Genomic DNA, 23,358 nt, shown 5'->3' on the forward strand with positions numbered 1-23,358 from the left:
AGGGCTGTCAGTTTTCTATGAAACAACTGACTAGTTGTTAGACTGTGGACCCTGTATAATTTAATCAAGACGGTTGGTTGCCATCTTATAGGTACACCCATGGTGGTGGGCAAAATATTAGAAACACCTTCGAAATCACTAACACACCAAGCAGGGTGTTGAAAAAATACTTTTCTACAGTCTCAACAAAAACTGAATGTAAGTTTTATAAACGGTAGGATTCATTACAGGACTTCAGGATAGGGTGATCTCCATTGGATTTAGCTAGGAGTACCTGTTAAACTGGAATCTCAGTGTAAATATCTGTGTTTTTTAAAATAAAACAAATGTATGAATAATATCTTGTTAAAAATATTAGTTAATTTACCTTCATTATGCTTTTAAAGCTGAGATTGGTTATTGTTTCTGGCAGTAAAAATGTCAGTTCATATTTTTTTTTTTTATTCATACGCATGAAAATGACTTTAAAATTCAGAATACACGTTGTTTTGCTCTTGAATTTCCCACTAGATTCACAAGTATTAAATGGAATACAACTTTGTACAGTTACTTTTTGTTTTTATTCAAAGTGTCTGTTGATGAGAAACGTACACAAATATATACATTTTTAAGAGAAAAAGCTGTAGAGTTTGACTTTATAGTATTTGCTAAACTATAAAACCCAACTTACCAATTATGATGAAGGTAAATGTATAAAAATGTTAATATATTTTGGTATATACAGTATGGCACACATTATGTTTTATATTCTGCCTTGTTTGGAAAATTAAAACTCTTTCAAACCCATTATTTACTCATTTCTGTGAGACCTGTCAATTTGGGAATGACAGCAGGTGCTAAAAGTGACTTTTTAGCAGTGGGTTTAATCTATATTCCTTCTGTTTGCATTTGATCACAGATACTGTACATTTATTACATCTGTTGGATTTCTAATCTTTGTATGAATAAAGTGAGAGGTGTAATGGAAACTGGACTTTCTCTTTATCTGCCTTGTCTAATCTCTATTTACAGGTTACATTTTGTCAGCAACAGAGGCTGCTCAGAACTTATCACACAAAGACATAATATGTACTTATACAATATGTTGTATGTGTAACCACGAGCATTACCTGCAGTGATGGGAGAAGTACTCAGATCTTTTACCACAGTGTATAAATACCATAGACTTTAAAGATAATGGAGGTAGTTGACATGATGTCACCCATTGGTTTGTAGACTCCGGTTTGAGTTCGTCATTTTGGTTTGTTGGAGCCATAAGTGACCATATTAGAGCAAGAGGGTAAATGGGTGAGTTATATAGAAATTCACCCCTGTACTGTTGTCATTGAAAAATTAGCTGTAGAGACCAAAACCATTTTTGTACCAGGCTGTAAACATCTTTATTTCTGCTGTAAAGTTGGGCATTTTAACATACGGGTCTATGGGGATTGACTGGCTTCCGGAGGAAGCCTCAAGCAGCTGTTAAAAAAACTGTGGTTTTTGGCACTTCCATGGTCGCTTCATTTTCAGCCTTGGAGGTTGATAAATACTCTACTGCAAGTAAAGATCCTGCATTCAAAATCATACACCAGTATAAGTACAAAAGTATTAGCATCAAAATATACTTATAAGTTCTCATTATACAGGATGGCCAATTTCAGAATGATATATACCACGATTATATTATTGAATTATAATTATTGAGTGGCTGGGGAAAGGACTGTCTGGGCCTCTTTGCTGAGGCTGCTGCCCCCACAACCTGGACCCGGATAAGCGGAGGACGACGAGTACGAGTACGAGTACGAGAGTATAATTATCGATGCCTTAATGTGTTCATTACATTAATGATTCTGCTGGTAATGGTGGAGCTTATTATCGGCGGACAAGCCTTATGCTGATAAATAGTACCACAGAGCAAAACAAAAACATATGAATGGTTGGAGCTTCACAGCATCAGCTGTACAAATATGCCTTGGATGAAATCATAGCCCGCACTGCCACTTCAAAACTTATAGGCCATCTTGTGAAAGACTTCCATCCCCTTTAAAAACAGGTGGAAGATCAATTCTCAGGGCACTGGAGAGACGATGGGGGCTAAAGAAGCAGCACCAGCCATTGTAACATCCACTGACCTCTGTTGTGTGGATGCAGACTGCAGCTCATGCACAGTTTCGCTTTCACCACCACAACGTAAAGGGAAAAAATGTCAGGGTCAGAGGTCACAAAAAGCATGACAAAAGAATGCAAAAATTCTTAACATCTCCAAACGAGTAAGAGTTTTCAGTTCATCAGCTATTCTCAAGGAGTGAAAAGAAAGTCCAGGTAGCACAAAAGTGACGATAGCCACAGCTGGGGAATAAAACTCTCCTAATGCACAAAACCACCAAAAGAACACTACACTGCCAACAGGAAAATGTGAGGAAAACCACAGAGGTAGATTCAGCAGATTATTAAAGTCAATGATGACAGTGTTTAACACGTAAATATGTATGCAAATATATGATCAACCTCTCGTCTGAACCTTACAATAATAATACACAATTTTATTCATTTATTCATTTTCTGTAACCGCTTATCCTGTTGGGGATCGCGGTGATTTCCCTAAAGTCAATAAAAACAATCCATAATTTTGAAATTACAACTTGTTTTCAAAGTTTTTTTATGAGCTCCAGGAATAATGTCACTTACTTCCTCAATAAAAAAAACTTGATTATCACGCTGGTGGACACCTGCAGATTTAAGAGAGACAATGAAAATACAAGGGGAAGACAGAGACTTCTTGACTGTGTGCTGTAACTGTGGAAAGCTGGATGGGTAATTTTACAATTACACAAGGTTTATTTTGCAATGACGAAGAAATCTGCATTAAAGTGAGTGTTTCTGTGAGTGACTGCTGGGAAGATGAATAGTTGACATCAGAGTTCAAGTGTTTGAATGTTCAGCTGTGGAGGGAGGGGAGCAAGACAACAGCATGTGACTGGTTATACTGGTCATATTCTAGATTTAGATGTCTGTATCTGAGGTCACCATCAAGAATGTGACTTTTTCCTGTCGCACTACCAGCAAGTTAAAGTTTTATTTTGTCCCGTGCTTTTTTTATGACTCTGCAAAACCAATAACATTCCCATCATCCTCAGCTGTGGTTTGTCTTCGCTGCCAAGTAGCAAACATTAACATGCTAACACACTTAACTAGCATTTAGCTCAAATCACAGCAGCGCATGAGTACAGCCCAGATTTCTACCCTTGTTTTAATCTTATATGATTAAGTTAATCCCCCTGTATCACATGACACGAGGACACATTGTCATGTTTAAGATGTGACTAATAAAACTAAGTTAGTAATGGCCAAAGTCCAATTACATTCAGTTCCAGGGTATTATGTGTGCTGGCTCAGTGTCATGACTTGACATCTGAATAAAGTAGAGCCATTGTTAATGCTATCAATAACACCAGTGTTTTACTTCAAGTATAAATATCTGCTGTGATGAGTTGACGGGAAAGATAAGTAACTCTGCGTCAACAGACCCACCTCCATATGTCTGTTACTTAAGAAACATTCCTTGGGAGTGGCTGTTGATTTCACATTAATCATTGTCACTAACCTGACCTTACATCACACCAATGCCACACGGTAAACTTACTTGTTTGAACATTTACAGAGTGAACTGAACTGCCATTGTCATTATCACCTTTTACGGAGGATAAAAAACAAAACTTTCTTCTTCATGTGTAAACTGTAAATATGACTAAGTTGGGTAAAATCAGTTTAACATATACACCAAAGAAAGTTAAAGAAAGATGGGTAAAAGGAAGAGCCACGTACCTTTATAACAAATGATTACTGTATGATACTGATGAAAGGGGCTACCATCTCACACACACACACACACACACACACACACACACACTCACTAACTCACAACATAGATAAGAAGGTGGGGTGGTGGCCATTACAGCAGTGTTAGATACAGAACAAAACACAGATAAAGGCAAGTTAATTCATTAAATATTCAGTGAAACATCTTACTACGCTGGCCCTATCTGGAGCAACTGTTCGTCTGTCCGTTCTGGGCTACTGTAGGAACATGGCAATGCAACATAGCCATCTCCATAAATGAAAACCCACTTTCTATGTCGATTTAACTGGCTCACTCTAAGCTAACGAAAACATGCCAATTCTTATTTTCAGGTCATAATACACTAAAGAAAACATACTTATTATACTATTAATCCATATCTGACAATATGTCCGACTAAATCCTACACATTGGACCTTTAATATTCAACGTGTCCCAGGTCAGAAGTCTTTAAGAGAACTGTTTTTCTTCTCCTGAGATCAGCCACTATGTGTTTGTGTTTGACTGCATTCACGTCACCCAAACCACTTCTGCTCGCAGCACAAGTTGGAAAACCTGCATTTTAAATGGCTGACTGGATAGACAAACACAGTCATGTCAAGAGCTCAATCTATTTGTGGCACTGACTGAATTTGTTTTTGCAAAATGTAGCTACACTTGAGCTTTAGATTTAGGTTACTTGGTGCAGTGGTGTTTCAAGATTCATGTAACATAATCTAACATATGGTAATGTTAGGATATGGCTAGCTAGCTTTGGATAACAATGTGCCATGGCAAATAAGGTTCCACCCTTATTGGTTTTTATGTCTCATCATATTTGGGAGGGAGAAAGGCCATTGATTTAAATGGCAGGGAAGAAAATACAATGTTGTTTTATGTAAAAAGGCTACAATTTTATTTTTTCACCTCTAATTTCTGGTACCAGCCCATAGTAACGTTATTCTCATGCATTCCCCTGCTCTCAGTTTCTCTCAAGTCCCCCCTTGTCCCTTCACCTCTGCTAAGAGACTACTGCTGCGGGAGTGTGAGCACCACACCTGGGATGGTTGGTGAAAGTCCATCCGCTCCATACACATAATAACAGGGCATCACATGTTACTTAAAGGTTATTCATTACTTTAATGACAGTCAAGCATTTTCAGTGCTGGCAAGAGTTTGTTGGGACAGTGTTGGATGTTAGCCACTGCTGTTGTTTACCAGTGGTAACTGGACAAATGTTGAACTAAATATCTGCCGGGATCCAGCAGCTTTGGAGACAGTCCCCTCCCTTCCTTAACAGGTATTGCTTACTATTCAAGAGGTTAAGCGAAACTCTGTCAGCTGACTCTGGGTGCTTGTCATCAAACTCAGGCATTTTTGTCTGTTTTTCTTCCACACTAACTGGCAGCTACTAAGAAACTTGATCACTGACAATTGTGAATGATACTTTCCAGGTCTTCCTTCTTTGAAATTTCAACTGGAACACGTTGGCTCACAAGCCTTATTAGAAGCAGTAACCAAATGTCAGACACTGTACACAGAGATAAACAAAACTTTGATTTTGGACCCGTGTATCAACATTTTTAAAATGATTAAATAACAATCCAAATTTTTTGGATTGGAGAAACAAGAAATTAAAACTTTATTTAAAAAAACCTACTTAACAGGTAGCCAGTGCAGCATTGCAAGGGTGGGAGTTATATGGTCTTGTCTCTTTGATTTAGGTAAAAGTTTGGCTGAGCCCTGAAGTAAGCCAGACGTGACAAAATAAAAGCATGAATGACTTTTTCAAGACCCACTTACGATAGAGAAGGTTTTACTTGCGCAATATTTCTAATTTGATGAAAAGCATTGGATTGCATTGCACAACCTCAGAGCTCAGAGTCAAAGATGACACCAAAATTGCGAGCAGAATGTTCAAAAAAAGGACCTCAGATTTGGACTCACTGAGCTGGAGGAAGTTTTGTGACATCCGGCATTTAATATCTGAGAGACAAGCCATAATATGAGATTTATCACAGGCTTATCTAACAGAAGCTTTGGCCTGTTCCACTCAATACAATATAATGTTTGCTTTCATAAGTACAAGTGTTTCACGTTTATGGGTAAACAGTGACATAGCTACTATGGAATAATAAAGTGTAGGAAGATGCAGTACTCTTCTATTTTTACTTCCTCATATCAGTTCACTTCTAGGTCAGGACTTTTATTTCCTCTGAGGTCTTACTCCATGTACTGACCAAACCCACTAAAACAAGATAAGAGCTTTTCATCTACGCGACACAAATCATCTCGTTCCCAGGGGACGTATTTTAAATAAATATCAATGCAAGATCAAGCTAGAAAAATAGAAACATTTTATTTTTAATTACAGTCTACAAACAAAAACGTATATTTATACTATGAACATGTATATAAAAAAACTTTACATTATAGAAAACATTGTAGATTAAATAATTCAACATGATGGAATAAAAGTGATACGAGAAACAAACGTATGTGTTTTTGGCCAAATCCATCACAACCACACCTCAGGAGTATGAGTGTCAGTGAAAGGTGCAGACCTGTGTACGTCAAGGCCGCTGGATGTGCACGCACATTCGGCCGCTCACTTGAAGCGAATGATTTCCTGAGTGGCCAGTTTGATGAGCTGGTTGAAGTCAAACTGGATGTACTTCCTCCAGTAGCGTCTGTCCCTGCCGTACGTTTGAGCAGGATAACAAGGACTTCCTGAAACAGATTAGATTTCCCTTTTAGTATATGCAAGTCCATAAATCAAGCACATATGCTGATCCAAGGCTGGTGAATTTATGCACTTAATGCCAGTTTATTGACGTCCTAATGTAGCTGTCTGAAGCCCTGTGAAAACTTTACAGTGGTTACTTATCTTTATATATCATTTACTTATTCAGTCTCTCTTTAAAATTCGGATCAGACTAATTTGGAGCGACGTCTGAGTGCCGCTTGGGCTGAGACGGACAGTATTTTGTGGTGGCGCGTCATTGCATCTTGCCGGTTAAGGGGCTAAAATTAGCGTTGTCATACAGGTGTTGCGTTTCCGTCAATGCCAATTAGAGCTGGAGTTGATAAATACCCATAACTACTGCAGAGACATTTGACTCGGGTGGGAATGGTGTTTGTAATCTTAAAGCCAGATGTTAACAGGCATTTGTGGGTGTTTTGTGCAGTGGTCTACGATAAATCAATAAAGTTCTGAACTGATAGCCAACATTGTCTGTGGTATCAAGACAGAGACACATGATTTGCGTCTGCTGAATGGCAGAGAAATCTGGTTCAGGGCTTCGGTTAGTGCTGTTAATTAGATTTTAGATATCTCTTCAGACACAGATTAAATTAGGACACTTGCAAACTGCTGGCAGACTCACTGGGGCCACCAGGGTAACTTCAAACTTGTTTTTAATTTGCAAATATCTGGACACATCCAATGACAGACAACATAAGAATAAGAAGAGACAAAACTTTTGAAATAATGAAAACAGAGTTGGAGTGAGCTTCAGATTTACTTGACAGCTGAGATAAAAGTTTGTGAAGATGTGACCACACTTGTACAAGATAACTGAACATCAGAGAAGACGACATCATAACCATATTAACAGAGGAGAGTTGAGACAGTTTGAAAGAAGACCAGGTGATTTTTTTGGTGCTTGGGATCAAAGTTAAATGTGTAATTTTGTCATGTATGTAAACTGAGATGATTTTCAAAACTGAACAGGATGTTTTTTATATCCTGCTATTTGAGCCCAGCTGTAGTGAGGTTAAACACTACCAAGCTGACATTATATCCACTGATCCTATGACTCCCTCTAGAGGTTAAGAGTCCTTTTGGTCATTTCCACTGGATAACTTTGTAGTGGAGGCAGTGAATTATTAAAGTAGACTTGTGTCATTAGAATAAAGCTATTTATTGGTCACATGCTGTAGGAAAGTTAAACCTTTGTAGTGGCATCTGTGATCATCTAACTAATATACTTGTGTGTTTTTCAGGGGCTTCATCAGAAGCGTGTGTGTGCTCACCTATGCCGTGCAAGATTCTTGCAACAGCTCTTCCAGAAAACTTCTCGTCACTTCGGTTAGAAAGAAAACTTCTGATGTCAGCTCTGATCTGATTCTCCCAGTCTAACAACTGCAAACACACAAACACACCCACAAGTTAACGACAATATCCAGACACAAACTCGGCTGATGACTCCTGATGTCCACACCTCAGCGCTCATTTATGAAACAAAAGTACGACAGAAAACTGGGCGTCAGCATTAATTTCATTATGTCTCTCCATGTTGTACACACTAAGGGCGAGGCCTCTAAGCAAAGAGTATATGGGGGCAGAATATATAAATGACGACTGTTTTCAGCCGCCACATTTATCAACGTCTGATCATTCCAACGCGGTCACTGGCGAAATAAGAACGTTTCATGAATCACACACAAACCCTATCATAAGATGATTTGCTTGGCTCTGCACTGGTTTGATAGATGGACTGATAAAAGAGGGCCCTTGTGTTTTACCTTATATTTGTCGAGCTCCTCAATGTCTAGTGGCACGAGTGTGTGGCCTCGGTCTCGCCTCTTGTCAAAGTATTCAGAGAGAAGGTCTTTCAGCTGCAAACTGCGACTCTCATCCAGATCATCGAGACAGGATAATGCACTCTGGAATGCAACACTGCGACATAATGTACACACAGTTACACACAGACACAATGTAAAGTAGACAAGCATATAGACAGACAGAGGACAACACACGCAAACAGTTGCACAAGGAGCAGACGCCAAATTAGGAGAAGCAAAATTACCATTTTATAGAACTGATTCTTTGACTGTTGAGTGCTTAAAGGGGAACAACACACAAATTAAGAATTCTAATATGTTACTTCCATGGCCTAAGTAAATTCTATAAATATGTTTGAGCATGAGCTACTCTCTCTCTAAGTCAGAAACTGGAGAAGTAGGTCTCAAATTTATGATGCCTAGGGTATAAAGTCTGGAGCTGCTTCATAGTCAGTGAATGGTACACTGATTTTCTGAACCAACATTACGTTTGTTTTCTTTTTTATACCCAAATGAGTTTTACTCTATTGAAGTGTTCTCAGTTCTGAAACTGAAAATGTACCCAAACATTCCCCTGGGTGCTCTCTGTGTTATCTGTAACATCTTTCACAATTTACTTCTAGGGAGCTGCTTCAGACTTTATAATTGACAACATCACAAATTTGAGCTTTAGCACTGTGGCTGTTGGATTTGGGAGAGTCGTTCATGCTTACTAATGTTTTTGGACTGTCTCAGACCATAGGAATAACATGTACAGTGCAAAGTTTGAAAATCTGCGTAGTTCCCTTAACAGACATTTTGCAGGACTCTATTTTCTCTACTGGCTTTTAAAAAGTTTAAAGGAGTGGACGATTTTACCGGATACAGGTATGGTGATTGACAATATTTCATAACAACCTTTATAAACAAGTATTAGCTATTTGCAATCCTCCAGTAACAAATAACATGTATTCATCATGACAGATTGGCTTTACAGAACCACGTCAGTCACCAGGATTTTAATTTTTTTTATTTTATTTTATTGTCATTTTTTATTGTCATTTATTCCGGTATTTGTTGGTATTGTTGCAACCAGTCAAAGGCAAATAATCCTACAAGGAAGACGGATAACAATTTATTTGTCAGCTTAGGGCTGGGCGACAAAATTATCTTGAACTGATTTCAAAAATGTGACGTCTTTGGCCACTCTTTGGCTGGCTTCTCGCAATCCACAACAGGTTTGTTTTACACAATTCTCTGAACCCTAAGGAACCACCTGGTTACTTCAGGCCTCAGTCAGTATCAGGATACTCTTCAAACTGGCAGCATCATTAAATTCAATATGTACTGATAAATACTGACTTTGATCAATATGGAAAAAAATATCAGCCCTATTCAGCAGTCTACAAATACATTTTAAGGCTGTGACAAAAAAAACATTTGTCAGTTTTCAAAATACATTTACCTGGAGGGTAAAAATGCTTTATTATGTGTGGGTGTGTGTGTGCGCACCTTTTGAAGGCCTTAAAGCAGGCAGTCAGCTGGTACAGCTGTGTTCTCTCTTGGTTCTGCACTCGATTATGGAGGAACTGACAAACTCTGTCCATCTCCTCATCGCTGAGGTCGCCAAAGGAACGGAAGTAGAAAGATATGGAGGAGAATTCAACGTGGACACCGCTACGTCCCCCAACTGAAAAACAAATATTTATACCAGTGAAGACAGGCTGCAATACAAGCAAAGAAGGTGTTTTTTTTAAAACCATTGGTATCAGAATTGGCCCTGAAAAGAAAAACACTGATCCCTGGTGTGTACACATACCAGTGCTCCACTGCAGCTGTCTGAGTCCTCTCTTCACAAGAGGAAGCTGCCATCCCATAGTGTCCGCAACCTCCACAACATCAAACTCCAGCTGATCACACGTCTCCACCCGTTCACCTGCCATCCGCCTCCTGGCTAACACCACAGCAACTGGAGGGCAACTATAAAATAAAACAACTGATTAAATGTGCGCAGTGTATGTTCGACATTTCAAATATCTATGAAAACATTGCTGAACTTGTCCATATCTCTGTGTAAACATGAGTCTATCCTACAGAATGACAGATGTTTCATACATTTTGGTGAGTTTCTGGAGCTGTCTCGGTCCACTATAGCAGCTGACTTTGCACACAGACAGCGTCGGGTGCAGGAGTTCAACAAAGCGCTGGGGGTGCAGCTCCAGATAGCAGAGCAGCGTTTCCACACCTGAAATACACGCAAAGACAGACAGAAAAATTTCAACAATTAAACATTTTGCTTGTTTTTTTTCTGGTGTTTCTCCTATCATTGTTTTTTTATTGTGCATTTGGAGCAGCCTCTAAATTTGACTTTATTCTGATCGTACTGTAAAGTTAAACATGTTGGCTGGACCCATATTTTTGTTTTCTTTCTTTGGAATGATTTCTCTTTACGCTCTACAGTCTGTCTGTCAACACATCTATCTTTGTTTTGATTCAATGAACACGCATGTACACACCCTTGTTTGTATTTCCACTTACCTTCTTCTGTGATGTCCAGAGCCTCGACAGTTTCTTGGATGGGAATCGCTCTCTCGTGCGTGTGACACACTCGCTCACTGGGCCAAGCACTGCTCTCTTCCTCCTGGTCCCTTAGCCAATCACCGTCTCCTTTCGCCTCTACATCTTTGTGTTTCATCGAACCGTCGGCTTCCTCGTGTTTAACCACCTGCTCCTCTTCCTTCTCCTCCTCCTTCTTCTTATCCTTTCCTTTATCTCCATCGTCTTGGAGGGGTTGTTCAGCTTCATCAGCATGTGACGACTCCTTGCAGTGAAAACAAGGTCACACATCATCAATTGGTCCAACTTAATTTTTTCATTGGGTGAAAGAGTAGAGAAGAAAGATTACAAAGACCATTACCCCTTTTATTTACCTGCACAGTAGATGTTACTTGTGTGTGTGCATGTACGTTTTCCTGCTGAGTGGAAGGATTCAGGTTCTCCTCATCACACACATCCATCATTTCCAGCAGCTCCGAATCGTCAATGTCCTTTACAGGTTTTAGTGTTTTTGTATTAGTAGGATATTCTCAAAGCTATTTATTTATTTATTGTAACAGCATTAAGACCACAAACACACACGGTTACCTTTACAAGTTCTTGTTGTTTCTGGTGAATCTGTCTACATTTGCATGGTGGGAAAACCTTCTGGACCAGTTTCTTTACTGTGTAATAGTCCACTGTGTCCGCATAGATATGACGACGGAGCTCATGGAGGTCCCCACCCTGCACACAAAGACACAGCTATATATTACTTTGTACTGTAGTTGGAAGCACCAAGAAGACCACCAGAAAGCCACACAGGAAGACAGAAACAGTTGAGAATCGAGTCGAGAATACTCATCCAGGCCCCTGAATTTAATCGAATCGAAATCGTATCTTGATATCAGCAAATATGGTATCGCTGTTCAAATAATCAATATTATATCATAGCACGATGAAACTTGTGATTTACTCCCCTTATTGTATTGCTGTTATTGTGACAAATTCAGGCATTACAGGGGAAAAAAGATATGATACACAGTAAATAACAGACAAAAACCTTTGTGAATTACAGCTGACAAAACACATACCAATTAGCTACTTTTTAAAAATCCAATTAATTCATTTAGTGTTTGACATAAAGTTTTGCCATGCCTGCTTTACGTCACTGAAACTCCAGATATGACTAAATGTAGTGATTTAGGCTGCCAGCCCAGAAATACGGAGAATGAGCTAACTTACTTCCTAAAATGGACAGATACCTCCATCAGAATCTTACCTCAGGGTCTAGAAAGAGGTGACAGTGTGCTGGTTCTCCATCTCTTCCAGCCCTTCCAATCTCCTGAACGTAGCTCTCAAAGCTCTGGAAAAAAACAAAAAACAAAAAAAAACACAAGCAAAACATAAAAGTAAGACTACAATGCAATAACAAAGTTTGAGGAGCTCCTGCTTTAGATAAATCAGACCGCCACCCACCTTTGGCATGTTGTAGTGGATGATACCACGGACGTCAGATTTATCGAGACCCATGCCAAACGCCACAGTCGCCACCACGATTCTGAGCTCCCCACACATGAAGTTGTTCTGGACACGACGGCGCTCTGATGCTGACAAGCCGGCATGGTATGACTCCGCCTGCCATTTCAGTGGTTTACGAATCTTCTTCCTCGCTAAACATAGAAATATAGGGTAGTGTGAAAACAGCAGACAGACACACTGAGCCAAAGAGAGAGAAGGTGAAAAGGAAATGGTTCTAGTCTTAAACCTGGCATGCCTGATGTAGTCATTTTACATTTTTCACGTTCACGTCTCTGTTCTTCCAACTCAGTGAAAATAAACAAGTTTTTAATCAATCAAAAATAATGAATTATTCCACTCTTACCCAGCTCTTTCTTTTTCTGTCCCATAGGGTTGTGTGGAGTCTGATTGTTGCTGTTGGTGTGTTTGTTTTCTTTCACCAGCACACCCTGCAGGCAGGTCCTGAGCAGCGCCGCCACACGAGTTGTCTCCTCTCTTCTGGTGCAGTAGACGATGATTGAGTCCAGACAACCAAAACGATCACCTTTTAACAAAGACACTAAAGCCTAAAAAGACGGACCCAGGAGAGACAGAGAGAAATATTAAGAGGACACAAGAGGTGGGCGGTGTAAAATACTTTCCTCCGCTGACTAGGAACACTTACACCCTGCATAATTTCAACTTTGTCCTGCATTGCTAAGGGACACAGAGAAACATGCTACTCATCACACCTGATCCTTCTCTCTATCCATGGACACAGACAGATGCAGGTTAGGAGGCACCGCTGCAGATCGGACAGCAATGCCGTCTTGGTCGGTGATGTCCAGATGTCGTGCGATGTCCAGAGCAGTGGACAGTGTGGCTGTAGCAGTGAGTCCCAGCAAGCACTGCACTCCCAAGCGCTCTCGTAGTACCTACAAACACACATACATTGTTTTGTTTTTGTGACTGTTGCAGCAAATGCTAGTAAATACAAGGATGTTTGAGTGTGTGATTGGCTGCTGATAAACACACTGGTGCTCAGGATTGTAGCCATCTTTAGGAGAAACCTCACTGTTCAGAAACCTACCAGGCACTGCGGATTAGCCTGATCTGTGAATAAAAAAAAATCTTTCTTAATCTCTAATATTGTTTTCAAACTTTTAAATCTCGTGTAAGAGACAACTGGCGTCTCTATGGCTGTAATGTAATGTGCTAGTACACCTAATCTCCTCAGGAAGAGAATTCCAGAGCCTCGGGGCCTTGATGGCAAAAGCCCGGTCACCTTTAGTGTGGGTAGGCTTGAGGATCAGACTGCAGGCAAATCAGATTATAAGACAGACTGCCCACACTGTTATTTGCAAGTCATCATATTGGATTTGTGTGTCCAGACATCACTAACCTATCTGCATGGGTTGCTTTGGTAAACGACATCTTACTACATAGTTATGGAGGTGACACAGCATTCCAACACAGGAGCCTGTACAGAAGCCTCCTCCAAAAGTGCCAGCAGACAATTTATTCTGGCGTCTGTCCATGGTCTCGTCTTCCATAGCACGCTACTAGTAGCAGCATGGATAATGCTCAGCACTTCTGTCACTCAAGATTAGACATTATTGTGTGTTGTTTTCAAAGACACTTTGAAATGCGATCTGAGCAACCACAATGTCAGTACTGAGACACATCTGTAGAAATCGGTTGCAATGGCTTTTTCATACTCAATACTCTTTAAAACTTTAATAAATGCTCACATGCTGTAAGTGTGGTGGTTTTAAATGTGCTGAAATTGGGTTGTTCACGTCTTCCTGAACTATCTGCACCATAGTTATTGTTGGCTTGTTTGCTGACCATGTAATTTTCAAACAACTGTAGTATTACTATTATAACGTTAAATATTATCAAAATAAATATCTGTGCATGGAGTTTACAAACACACCATCATTAACCCACCTTACAGAGTCTCAGGTAGCAGGGCCTGAAGTTGTGTGACCACTCTGAGACACAGTGAGCTTCGTCTATACAGGCGAAGGCCACAGGAGGGAGCTCCTGAGCAGAGGGCAGACACCCTGAGCCTGAACCACCTCCACCAACCAGAGCCTCTGGAGAGAGGAGCAAGACACACACCTGGCCCGACTTCACCTGGAGAAACAGGAAGCAGGGCACACACTATAGGCTTGAAATAGTACTGAACATACAATAGTTTAAGATTTCTCTTTGGTTTAAACTGCATGACTGAACTATCAACATACATCTATACAGGACAGACAAAGAATTGTACAAGACTAAGTGTTATTTTTGGGAATATTATGTGATTTTAACATTAAATCCAAAAAACACAATGTGGGGGAGAAGAGTCTTTTTTACCCTTTGGGAAAGATGTTGGGGTTTAAAGAAATACTTCACCTACAAAATGACTATTTGCATATAAAGTTTTCATCCTGTGTTTCGTTGAATTTGTTAAAAAAAAAATGCTTTTCTTGCATGTCTCCATAGTGAACAGGTAATTCAGATATGGAGAAAATTCTTGATGACTATAGGTCAGAAAGGTCCACGTTTTACAACAGCAAACTTATGCCAAAACATCTGTTTACGAACTCGCACACAACTCATGTAGTATAATCCACGTCTAATATATCCAGTCATATGCTCAGTGTTTCACAGACAGCCCTGTCTGATGGGGGACTGAACTGAAAGTGAAACTGATTTATGCTCGCCACTCTTTACCATGGAGACTCGTATTGTGTTTGTTACCTTCTCTATTGCAGCTTCCCTCTGTTTCATCGTCATGTTGGAGTGGATACAGGCTGCCTTCAGATTGGCTGGCAGGCCAGACAGCTACACACACACAAACACCCACGAGACAACAAACTGTTTTCAAAGTGAGAAGGCACATTTGCTTTGTGCCCTTCAGCTACGATTACAAAAATGTTGGCTTATATCTTTATGTGTTGTCTTTCTGTTGTGTGTGTGTGTGAGAGCGGGTTAATACCTGGTCATCCATGAGCGAGACGAGAGGTGAAATGACCAAAGTGATGCTTTTTGATCGCTTAGTGTACAGGTAGGCTGGGAGCTGATAGCACAGCGATTTACCCATCCCTGTTGACAACACTACGAGGGTGGAGAGACCTGGAGGAAGACATGAGAGAAACAGACACAAATTATAGATGCACAGATTTGTGTATGTGTGTTCTCACATGTGTGTACTGTTCATACCTGACAGGATCCTCATGATGGCTTCCTCTTGTCCTGGTCTAAATGACTGATAGCCGAGTTCTTTCAGAGCTGCATACACATCAGCAGGTGTTTCTAAACAGACGCACAATTCCACAAACAAAACGTAAAGTTTAAAGCAAATATACATGATGCCTATTTTTATTCTGTTGTACTTAATTATAAGAAACACAGTGAGTTTACCCTGGACTTTCCCATCATCTCTGAGCTGATAGAGTGGCTCCATTGGTGGTGGAGGAGCGGGGCGCTCGTAGTCGGGACGAATCACATTCAGCAACACCTCGTCTTTACGGTTACTGTCCACCTCCTTTTCTTGGGACGGCTGCTCCTCTGTGATGCTGGGAGATGCTGCTGGAGCAAACAAACACATCCAAAATTTTAACACACACGACAAACCCAAAAACACCTGCGATACTGCAACAAATGCTTTTTGGTTTTTGTTCTTTCTAACACTGAGATCTGCAAAGTTGTATTTATGGCATATGTCCCAGCCCTAAGTTCAACATGCGTACCCAGTGTCTCAGGATGTAGTGTCCCTGTTGCCCTGGCAACCTCCTCCAGTGTGGGCAGTTCAAAGGGCTCCTCCTCAGCAGGTGTTTCCTCAGGAACAGGAGGGGGAGGGGCTGCGAAACAGAGCTGTTCATGAGAATGATCATACTTATACTACTGCAGCTATGAGCATTCAATGATCTCATGTTACTTGTATGATTTAGTTAACAAGTTTCCAACCTGGGAGTCAAACACCCCACTAGGGGTCGCCAAAGCCTCATGGGAGGTTGCAAGGCTTTCTTGTGTAGTCTAAGAACACTTTTTGAAAAATATAGAAGACTTATATCTCAGAATCTCAGTAATTTCTGTGAAGAAAACTAAGTTCTAAGAAAGTTCAATCCCTAAACAGCCTCATCCTGCATTAGTGAAGTTAGCAGTTAAACCAACCAAAGAGCTACTAGTACAATGACTTTGTTAAAAAGAAGCAGGAAAACTTATCTCTGGGAAATAATCCGATCAAAATGTATCCAAATCGCTCATTTTACACAAACTTCCTGCACTTATTGTGTTTACCATTGATATGGAAGAAAACTGCAATATTTTGCATGGAAATATTGTATCGATACATGCATGCCAAGTACCAATTTTTTTGGACATGAATTGTTAATATCGCAAATACAAATGAAACTTTCAGTACCATACTAGAAAAATAAAATCAATTGTTTTGAACTGATTGATGAACAGACTGTTAACAATATCTTACTGGATAAAAAAAGATGTTGACAAAATTTTCCTTCTGAGACATAATCTGCAGTTGAAAAAAGTAATAAATCACATGTTATTGAAAATACTATTGTAAAACAAAAATCACAATAATATCATATCATGACTGAAGTATTGTGATAATATTGTATCATGGAGCCTTGTATTATTAATTGTGTTGTTCTGTACTTTTATTTTATTGTTATTTTTATGCATTGAATACCTCACACCACCATGAACACCACAAAAAGATTACATTAATTGAGGAGATGAATAACTATCCACAGACAGGTCAAAGCCTCAGTAATGAGCAAATATATTTCAGTGAAACGTGATACCTTACTGACGCTGGTTTGAGTCAGTCTCATTATTTTTTAATCGCAGGAGCAAAATAAATGCATAAGGTCACTTTGTATTACCTCGTCCCTTGCAGTCCATGGCCCAGTGTCCGGTCCCTCCACACTTGTAGCAGGTGTCACCCTGCCGATTGAACCCCCCTCTGAATCCACCCCTCCTTCCTCTGCCAAAAAATCCACCACCTCCACCAAAACGTTCGCCTTTCAGCTGGAACTTCTGCATGTACATCTAAGAAACACACACAGTAGATTTATGACAACACTGAAACACACATTTTTGTAACTTTGGATACATTATGATAGTTTAATAAGTCATGTGAAACTGAATGTATGGTTTAGATTTCCAGGACAAAGGAATCATACTAGTGCTAAGTTAGCATTTATCTAGCTATGAAGTGCTAGGTTGAAAGAGAGGCAGTTTAGGTGAGGGTATGAGTAAGGGTTACGTCACATGTTCAAGTATAATACATTTTAAAGTGGATTATTGCTAAGTTTGGTCTCATATTTACAACATCATATTGAAGCAGGGTTCAAATAACCGTCATGTTGGTGGGTTTGTCTTGTACTGGTGGTGGGCGCAAGTTGTAGGGTGTGTGTTGTGGCTCCAGATGGACTCTGGGTGCAGTTAAACATTTTTCGTCTACCATGGGTGTTGCATATCCATTAATGGCGACTGAAGCTGGAGCTGATAAATACCTATGACTACTGCAGAGTCGTTTGATGCGGGAGTGAATGCAGATTGTAACCTTTCCCATTAAATACATAAGCCAGATGTTAGCAGGAGTTGGTGGTTTGCTTGTGCAGTGGGAAACCGGCTTAAGTAAACAGGCAGGAGGTTCAGTTTTACCTTTAATGTTTTGAATAAAAGGCAACTTCTCTTAAATTCACACATACAAAGAACATACCTGTTTGCGTAGCCCAGCACCTCTGAGTGCGTATCCTTTGACGTGAGATTTCTTCTTCAGATTTATCTTCACAAAGTTACCCTCTGCGCTCTTCATGCCTCTGAAATAATGAAAAAGAATTATTTGTACACAGAATTCAAATAAAGAAGTCTTTTTGCAGCAGGACATGTTCAGTCTTACTTTGCTTTGACGGGCTGCATGCAATACATTCTCCTGGCTCCAATATCCTCGTCTATTTCTCCCAACAAGTTCTCCTGAGGAACCTGGACAGGAGAAACACTGTATTTAACTCATTTGCACACAAAACATACAGTATGTGGAGATGAATACAAATTAAATGATTTACCTTTTTTGGTTCCTTGGTTTCTTTCTCCTCTTCTGCCTCTCCATCTTCATCTGCCTTTTTCTTGGCTCTCCTTTTCTTCCCTCCTTCTTGAGCTGGGCTGGGGTTTACATCAGAGCTCTCCTCTTTCTTTTTGTTATTTCTACGCCTCTTCTTTACTCCTCCCTCCTCTGTGGGTTCTCCCTCCATGTTCTCTCCCTCTCTCTGCCTTTTCCTCCCTCTCTTCTTTGTAGATTTGTGACTGATCTCATTGTCGTCCTCTGACATTGGAGGCGGTGTCAGTGCTCTTTCCATCTCCTCACCTCGCTTCCTTTTCGCCTTTTCTTCCCCTCCTCCCCTGCTTTTCCCATCGTGTTGTAGAGCAGGTTTCAGTCCGTTATCACTGACTATTTTGTCACTAGCAACGCTCTTGGACGCTTCATCTTTTCCCAAGTCTATGGTATCTCTTCCTTCTCCCTCTGTTTGTATTTTTTCCTTTTCAACTCTTTCATCTCCCTCTCCTTTTTTATCCAGTACTACCTCCTGGTTGCCTGCTCCAGGCTTCACCTCAGCCTCCATCTCTCCAAACACCTGACACCTCTCCAGCCACTTCTTGTCAACAGAACTCAGTCTGCTGGCAGGAGATGGTTTTCCTCCAACGCCTCTACCTCCCAATCCTCCTCTGAAACCTCCAACAACCTGAGGGCTTCCTCTCAAGCTAACTGGAGTTCCAATACCTGCATCACTAGTAATCTTATGTGGAGTTCCTAAAGTTTCAACATTTTCTTTTTTGTCTCCTGAAGGTACTTTACTTTCATTTAACTTCCCTGTGGCTTCTACACCTCCTGTTCTACATGGAGAAGATAACGACGACAACAATGAAGACGATCTGGCTGGAGAGGGAGCTGAACTAGAGACATTTGGATTTTGTGAACTTATAACTTTACTAGTACTACTCTTACTACTACTAATCGTATTACAACTATAACTACTGGCAGCCCTCGGAGGTTCTTCGCAAGACTCTCCGATGGATTTGAATGGTTCAAATGGCTCTTCAGGCTCCACTGGTTGGATTGTCTTTGAAGCCACAGACCCCACACAAGTCTTAAATCTTCTGTAAAGGAAGACACAATTACAGGGAAAGGTCTCAGAAAACATGTGTGGGCTATTAATGGTCATCCTATTCAAACAAAGTGTTCACATGGCTACCCTGCAGGAGTGAAAGTAGGCCAGAACAGTCCAGTACTCTGTACATCTAAAAGATACCAAGCCGATTTTGGTGTTACACAGGTACGCAGATTTTGGAGGGGACATCAGCTCCCCACCTAAACCAGTTTGTGAAGCTGGAAAGATATTCAAAGATTCCAGCTTCTCAGATCAATAACTCATACACAGTTTAAACACGTCATCAAAAGTGTATGTGTGTGTGTGTGTGTGTGTGTGTGTGTGTGTGTGTGTGTGTGTGCGCAGCCAAGTTTAGCCAACTGTGAGACGAGTGCACAAGGGCATCTACAAAATGCAACACCAAAAAGCGTACCACAAAAACATTCAGTAACTTCACTCTTATAAAGTGTTGTGTCCCCAAAATCACTTCACATATAAACAGTGTCCTGTTGATTATACTACAATTTTTTGGTGCCCAGTGTTCTGAAAGACGGAGACTTGTGACTTCTGTTCAGCTGTGGATGAATTTAGTTGTACTTTCCTTCTAATGTAAAACAAAACATACTATGGTTTTGATTAGTCATTTGCTATACACGATGTCAAGCATTTCTAATTCATATCAACACCATATGAAGCGATGAGATGGCAGCAGCACAACTATTGGCAGTGTTGATATAGAGCATGAAATATAATTAAATATGAGGTAATTAGCAGGGTTATTACTTTTAATGTCTTTTAATCATGAAAAAAAGATTGGAAGACAATATTGAGCACTTAATTTTCTAAATTGCTAAGGGTTGCTTTAGTTTCATGACAGTGGTTGCTGTTTAAAACGTAATAACTGCAGACTGTACAAATACTAATAACAGAGTTACTATAAAAAGCAAATCAAAACAAAGACAGAGTATCTAAGCTTCACTTGAAAAATTTAAAGTAGTAAAAATCTTGGTGTACTATATATTACAAGTAATGCTGAAACGATTATCTGATTAATCAATCAACAGAAAAATAACATTGATACTTTTTTGATGATTGATTCAACATTTCATTCATTTGTGAAGCAAAAATACAAAACAAAAATACAACATAAGATCACCAATTTGAAGATTTTCTGTTTTTCTCTGTTCTGTATCATTGTAAACTTGATATTTTTGGGTTCTGGACTGTTGGTCGAACAAAGCAAGAAATATGAAGATGTCACAGAGGACTACTGAATATATTTTATGACGTTTCATATACTAAGTTAACATCACAACACTTCCATAATTACCTTGGAGTGAAAGGGCTTAATTCAGAGTCAGTGGAGGTGGGCTTGGCAGTAGCAACAGGGCTGTTAGTCTGTCCAGTTTGTCCATCTTTTAAAGAATTCAGAGGCATCCGACCGGGAAGGACTGATTTCTTCAGTGAGACAGGTCTTTCCTGGGATAACAAAAACAACCAAGTCCTTGTTACTGTGACCAGTCTGTTGCTTTATACTGGCACAATAAGGAAGTGTAAAGTTCTGTCTCACCTTACTTAGTGTAGCCAGGTTGCTTTTAAGCTTTAGACCATAGTATTGGGCAGAGGCCTTCAGATTGTCTCTCTCCTCAGTTGTCAGTCTGGGAAAAGGTGCAGGCTGTGATTTGCGGTTCAGGTGGGCACCCCAACAGTCTGACTCCTTTGTAGATCAATGACAAGCAGACAGTCACAGACATGACAGGAGACAAGTTGTCTTACATGTCAGAGACACACTTTCTTGAGTACCTTCTGGCCTGTGCAGACCTCAGCTGTAGATCTGGGCTGTTCAGCATGTCCACTGGCTGTATCACTGCTGCTGTTTTCTTTGGCTTGTTTCAAACTGCGATACTCTTTATACAGCTCTGGAATAAGACACACAGTTCAGTATTTGAGTATATGTGCTACTGTCTCTAAACATACCATTTAAACTAGAGATGGACTCAATATAAGGGTCAAAGAGGGCTTCTGTTTGTCTGTGTTGCAAGCTATGGATCATACTCACTCCTGGTTTCCTCTGGAGCTTGATCAATGTCCTCCTGGAAATGAAAGAGCATTTTAATAGTCAACTAATATGAAAGAAAGGGAAAGAAACTGAGAGCAACACTGTCAGTAGCAGTGAGTGGCAGTGTTTAGCGTTTAAATTACCTTGTTTGGTTTCCTCTGGTGCTCTTTGACAAAACTCTGCTCCCAGCTCTTCAGCTGAAGTTTCACCTCATTGTATCGATCCATAGTAACAAACCTTACCGGGCAGATTTCACTAACTTTAATCTAGTGCATACATAATTTATAGTAGAGCGCCTGTCAGACAAAAGCTAACGTTACAGCAACACAGTAAGTTAGCTAGCTAACGTTATGGACGCGACATTATTGCCAGCGTTTATCAGAATTTAGCAGCGATAACTTTAATAGTAACCGTTATTTAAGCTTCTTCTTCTCTAATAAAAAAAACAGAGCTCTCAAACAGACGAAAATATGAATGCGTAGTTGGTGCACATCTATTAGAAAACGGCGTTAAAGTGCTTTCTTACGCTGTGTTGTTTACGATTTTCCCGCGCCGGGAAATGACAGCTTGTGTTGCCAGGTTCTTTCTACTATCCGTCAGTCTCACGAAACACAGCTTACTGTTTTAAAACGGACTTAAGCGAGGAGGAAAAGTGTTTTAGCGATGGGAACATAAAGAAGATATAATTTTAAAAGATAGTATCGTAATAGAAGTAAGCATCATGAACATTTAATAAAACGATTTAGGTTTACATTTGATGGGGGATCGAGCCTGTCAGGCAACACTTCCTTTGGGCTCCATGCATTTCCGCCATTTCTTAAAGGGACAGACACAGAAGAAAAGTCACCAACTCCACAGTTTACACAGCTCAAATACCATGTTTTACCTGAGCATTTCCTTTTTCTGTTATATTTTTACTTCTACTGCACTACATTTCAGAAGTAAACATTGCATCTTTACTCTACATTTAAACAATACAAACAAATACAAAATAGAATCAACAAAAAATGATGCTGATCAGGGGCGTTTGTAGGATTGGGAAATATCAGGGGCTAAGGACAGAACATCAGGGGCTGGGATGTGTGCGCGTGAAAATTTTTACCTGGTTTAATGTATGCGTGCACGCTGTAATTGATTCGTTTGTCTCTTTAAAATGCTATTCTTGTGGATTTTCATGTAAATGTGTGTGAAGTCACTGTCAGAAGGTTATTTTTGATTTAAATATTTATTTTCTGTCAAAAGTTGTACTGAAGAACATAATACAACACTATTTATATATTGTGCAGCCCTACTCCTCTCCTCTCCTCTCCTCTTGAACTGAGCTTAGGGAAAAACAAACAAAATGCCATTAATCCTTCAGGACCACAACATCAGTAACTTTTGCAGAATAAAAAATTATTGTCATAAACATACAGTGTGACATTACATTGTTTTGTGTCTGTGAGCTTTATTTGCTGAGTTAATGCTGCAATGTAGGTTTTGGTCTTTTTTGGCTATGCTGATGAGGAAAAACAAAATGAAACAAATTTTAAGTTTTCACTATGAACATATGTTACATGGGCTAACATGCATCCATGTTCATCAATCCAATAGCATCACAGAAGCTAAAATGATCTTATGACTATAGTTGCTTACAGACAAATAATCTCACCTTCTTTACATGAACTACAGAGATATGATGACACTGACACAATTAAAATATTGATTTCCATTAATCAGTGTTTTGCTGACTA

The 23,358-nt window shown here is 39.8% G+C and overlaps 1 protein-coding gene across 3 annotated transcripts; it reads right to left on the reverse strand.

The window, feature by feature from the left end:
* Nucleotides 1–6,155: 6,155 nt before the first annotated feature.
* Nucleotides 6,156–22,362, reverse strand: recql4 (RecQ helicase-like 4). 3 transcript variants are annotated; one of them, XM_050033866.1, is made up of 28 exons: nucleotides 21,769–22,362; nucleotides 21,626–21,659; nucleotides 21,388–21,485; nucleotides 21,137–21,283; nucleotides 20,897–21,045; nucleotides 18,487–19,576; nucleotides 18,321–18,403; nucleotides 18,141–18,240; nucleotides 17,299–17,464; nucleotides 16,141–16,251; nucleotides 15,812–15,979; nucleotides 15,611–15,703; nucleotides 15,387–15,523; nucleotides 15,149–15,232; nucleotides 14,348–14,536; nucleotides 13,150–13,332; nucleotides 12,783–12,984; nucleotides 12,377–12,570; nucleotides 12,180–12,263; nucleotides 11,507–11,644; nucleotides 11,293–11,409; nucleotides 10,901–11,183; nucleotides 10,478–10,607; nucleotides 10,182–10,342; nucleotides 9,875–10,052; nucleotides 8,345–8,498; nucleotides 7,853–7,961; nucleotides 6,156–6,547 (listed from the first exon to the last, which is right to left on the reverse strand). In XM_050033866.1, the coding sequence occupies exons 1-28, from the start codon at nucleotides 21,850–21,852 to the stop codon at nucleotides 6,426–6,428; spliced, it is 4,788 nt and encodes a 1,595-aa protein (XP_049889823.1). In that variant the 5' UTR covers nucleotides 21,853–22,362; the 3' UTR covers nucleotides 6,156–6,425. The 3 variants fall into 3 exon arrangements, with proteins under 3 accessions (XP_049889823.1, XP_049889822.1, XP_049889821.1); XM_050033865.1 differs by having other exon boundaries at nucleotides 15,812–15,976; nucleotides 21,370–21,485; XM_050033864.1 differs by having other exon boundaries at nucleotides 21,370–21,485; nucleotides 21,769–22,361.
* Nucleotides 22,363–23,358: the final 996 nt, after the last annotated feature.

Source organism: Epinephelus moara, chromosome 22 (assembly GCF_006386435.1).
Source record: "Epinephelus moara isolate mb chromosome 22, YSFRI_EMoa_1.0, whole genome shotgun sequence".
Taxonomy (NCBI): domain Eukaryota; kingdom Metazoa; phylum Chordata; class Actinopteri; order Perciformes; family Serranidae; genus Epinephelus; species Epinephelus moara.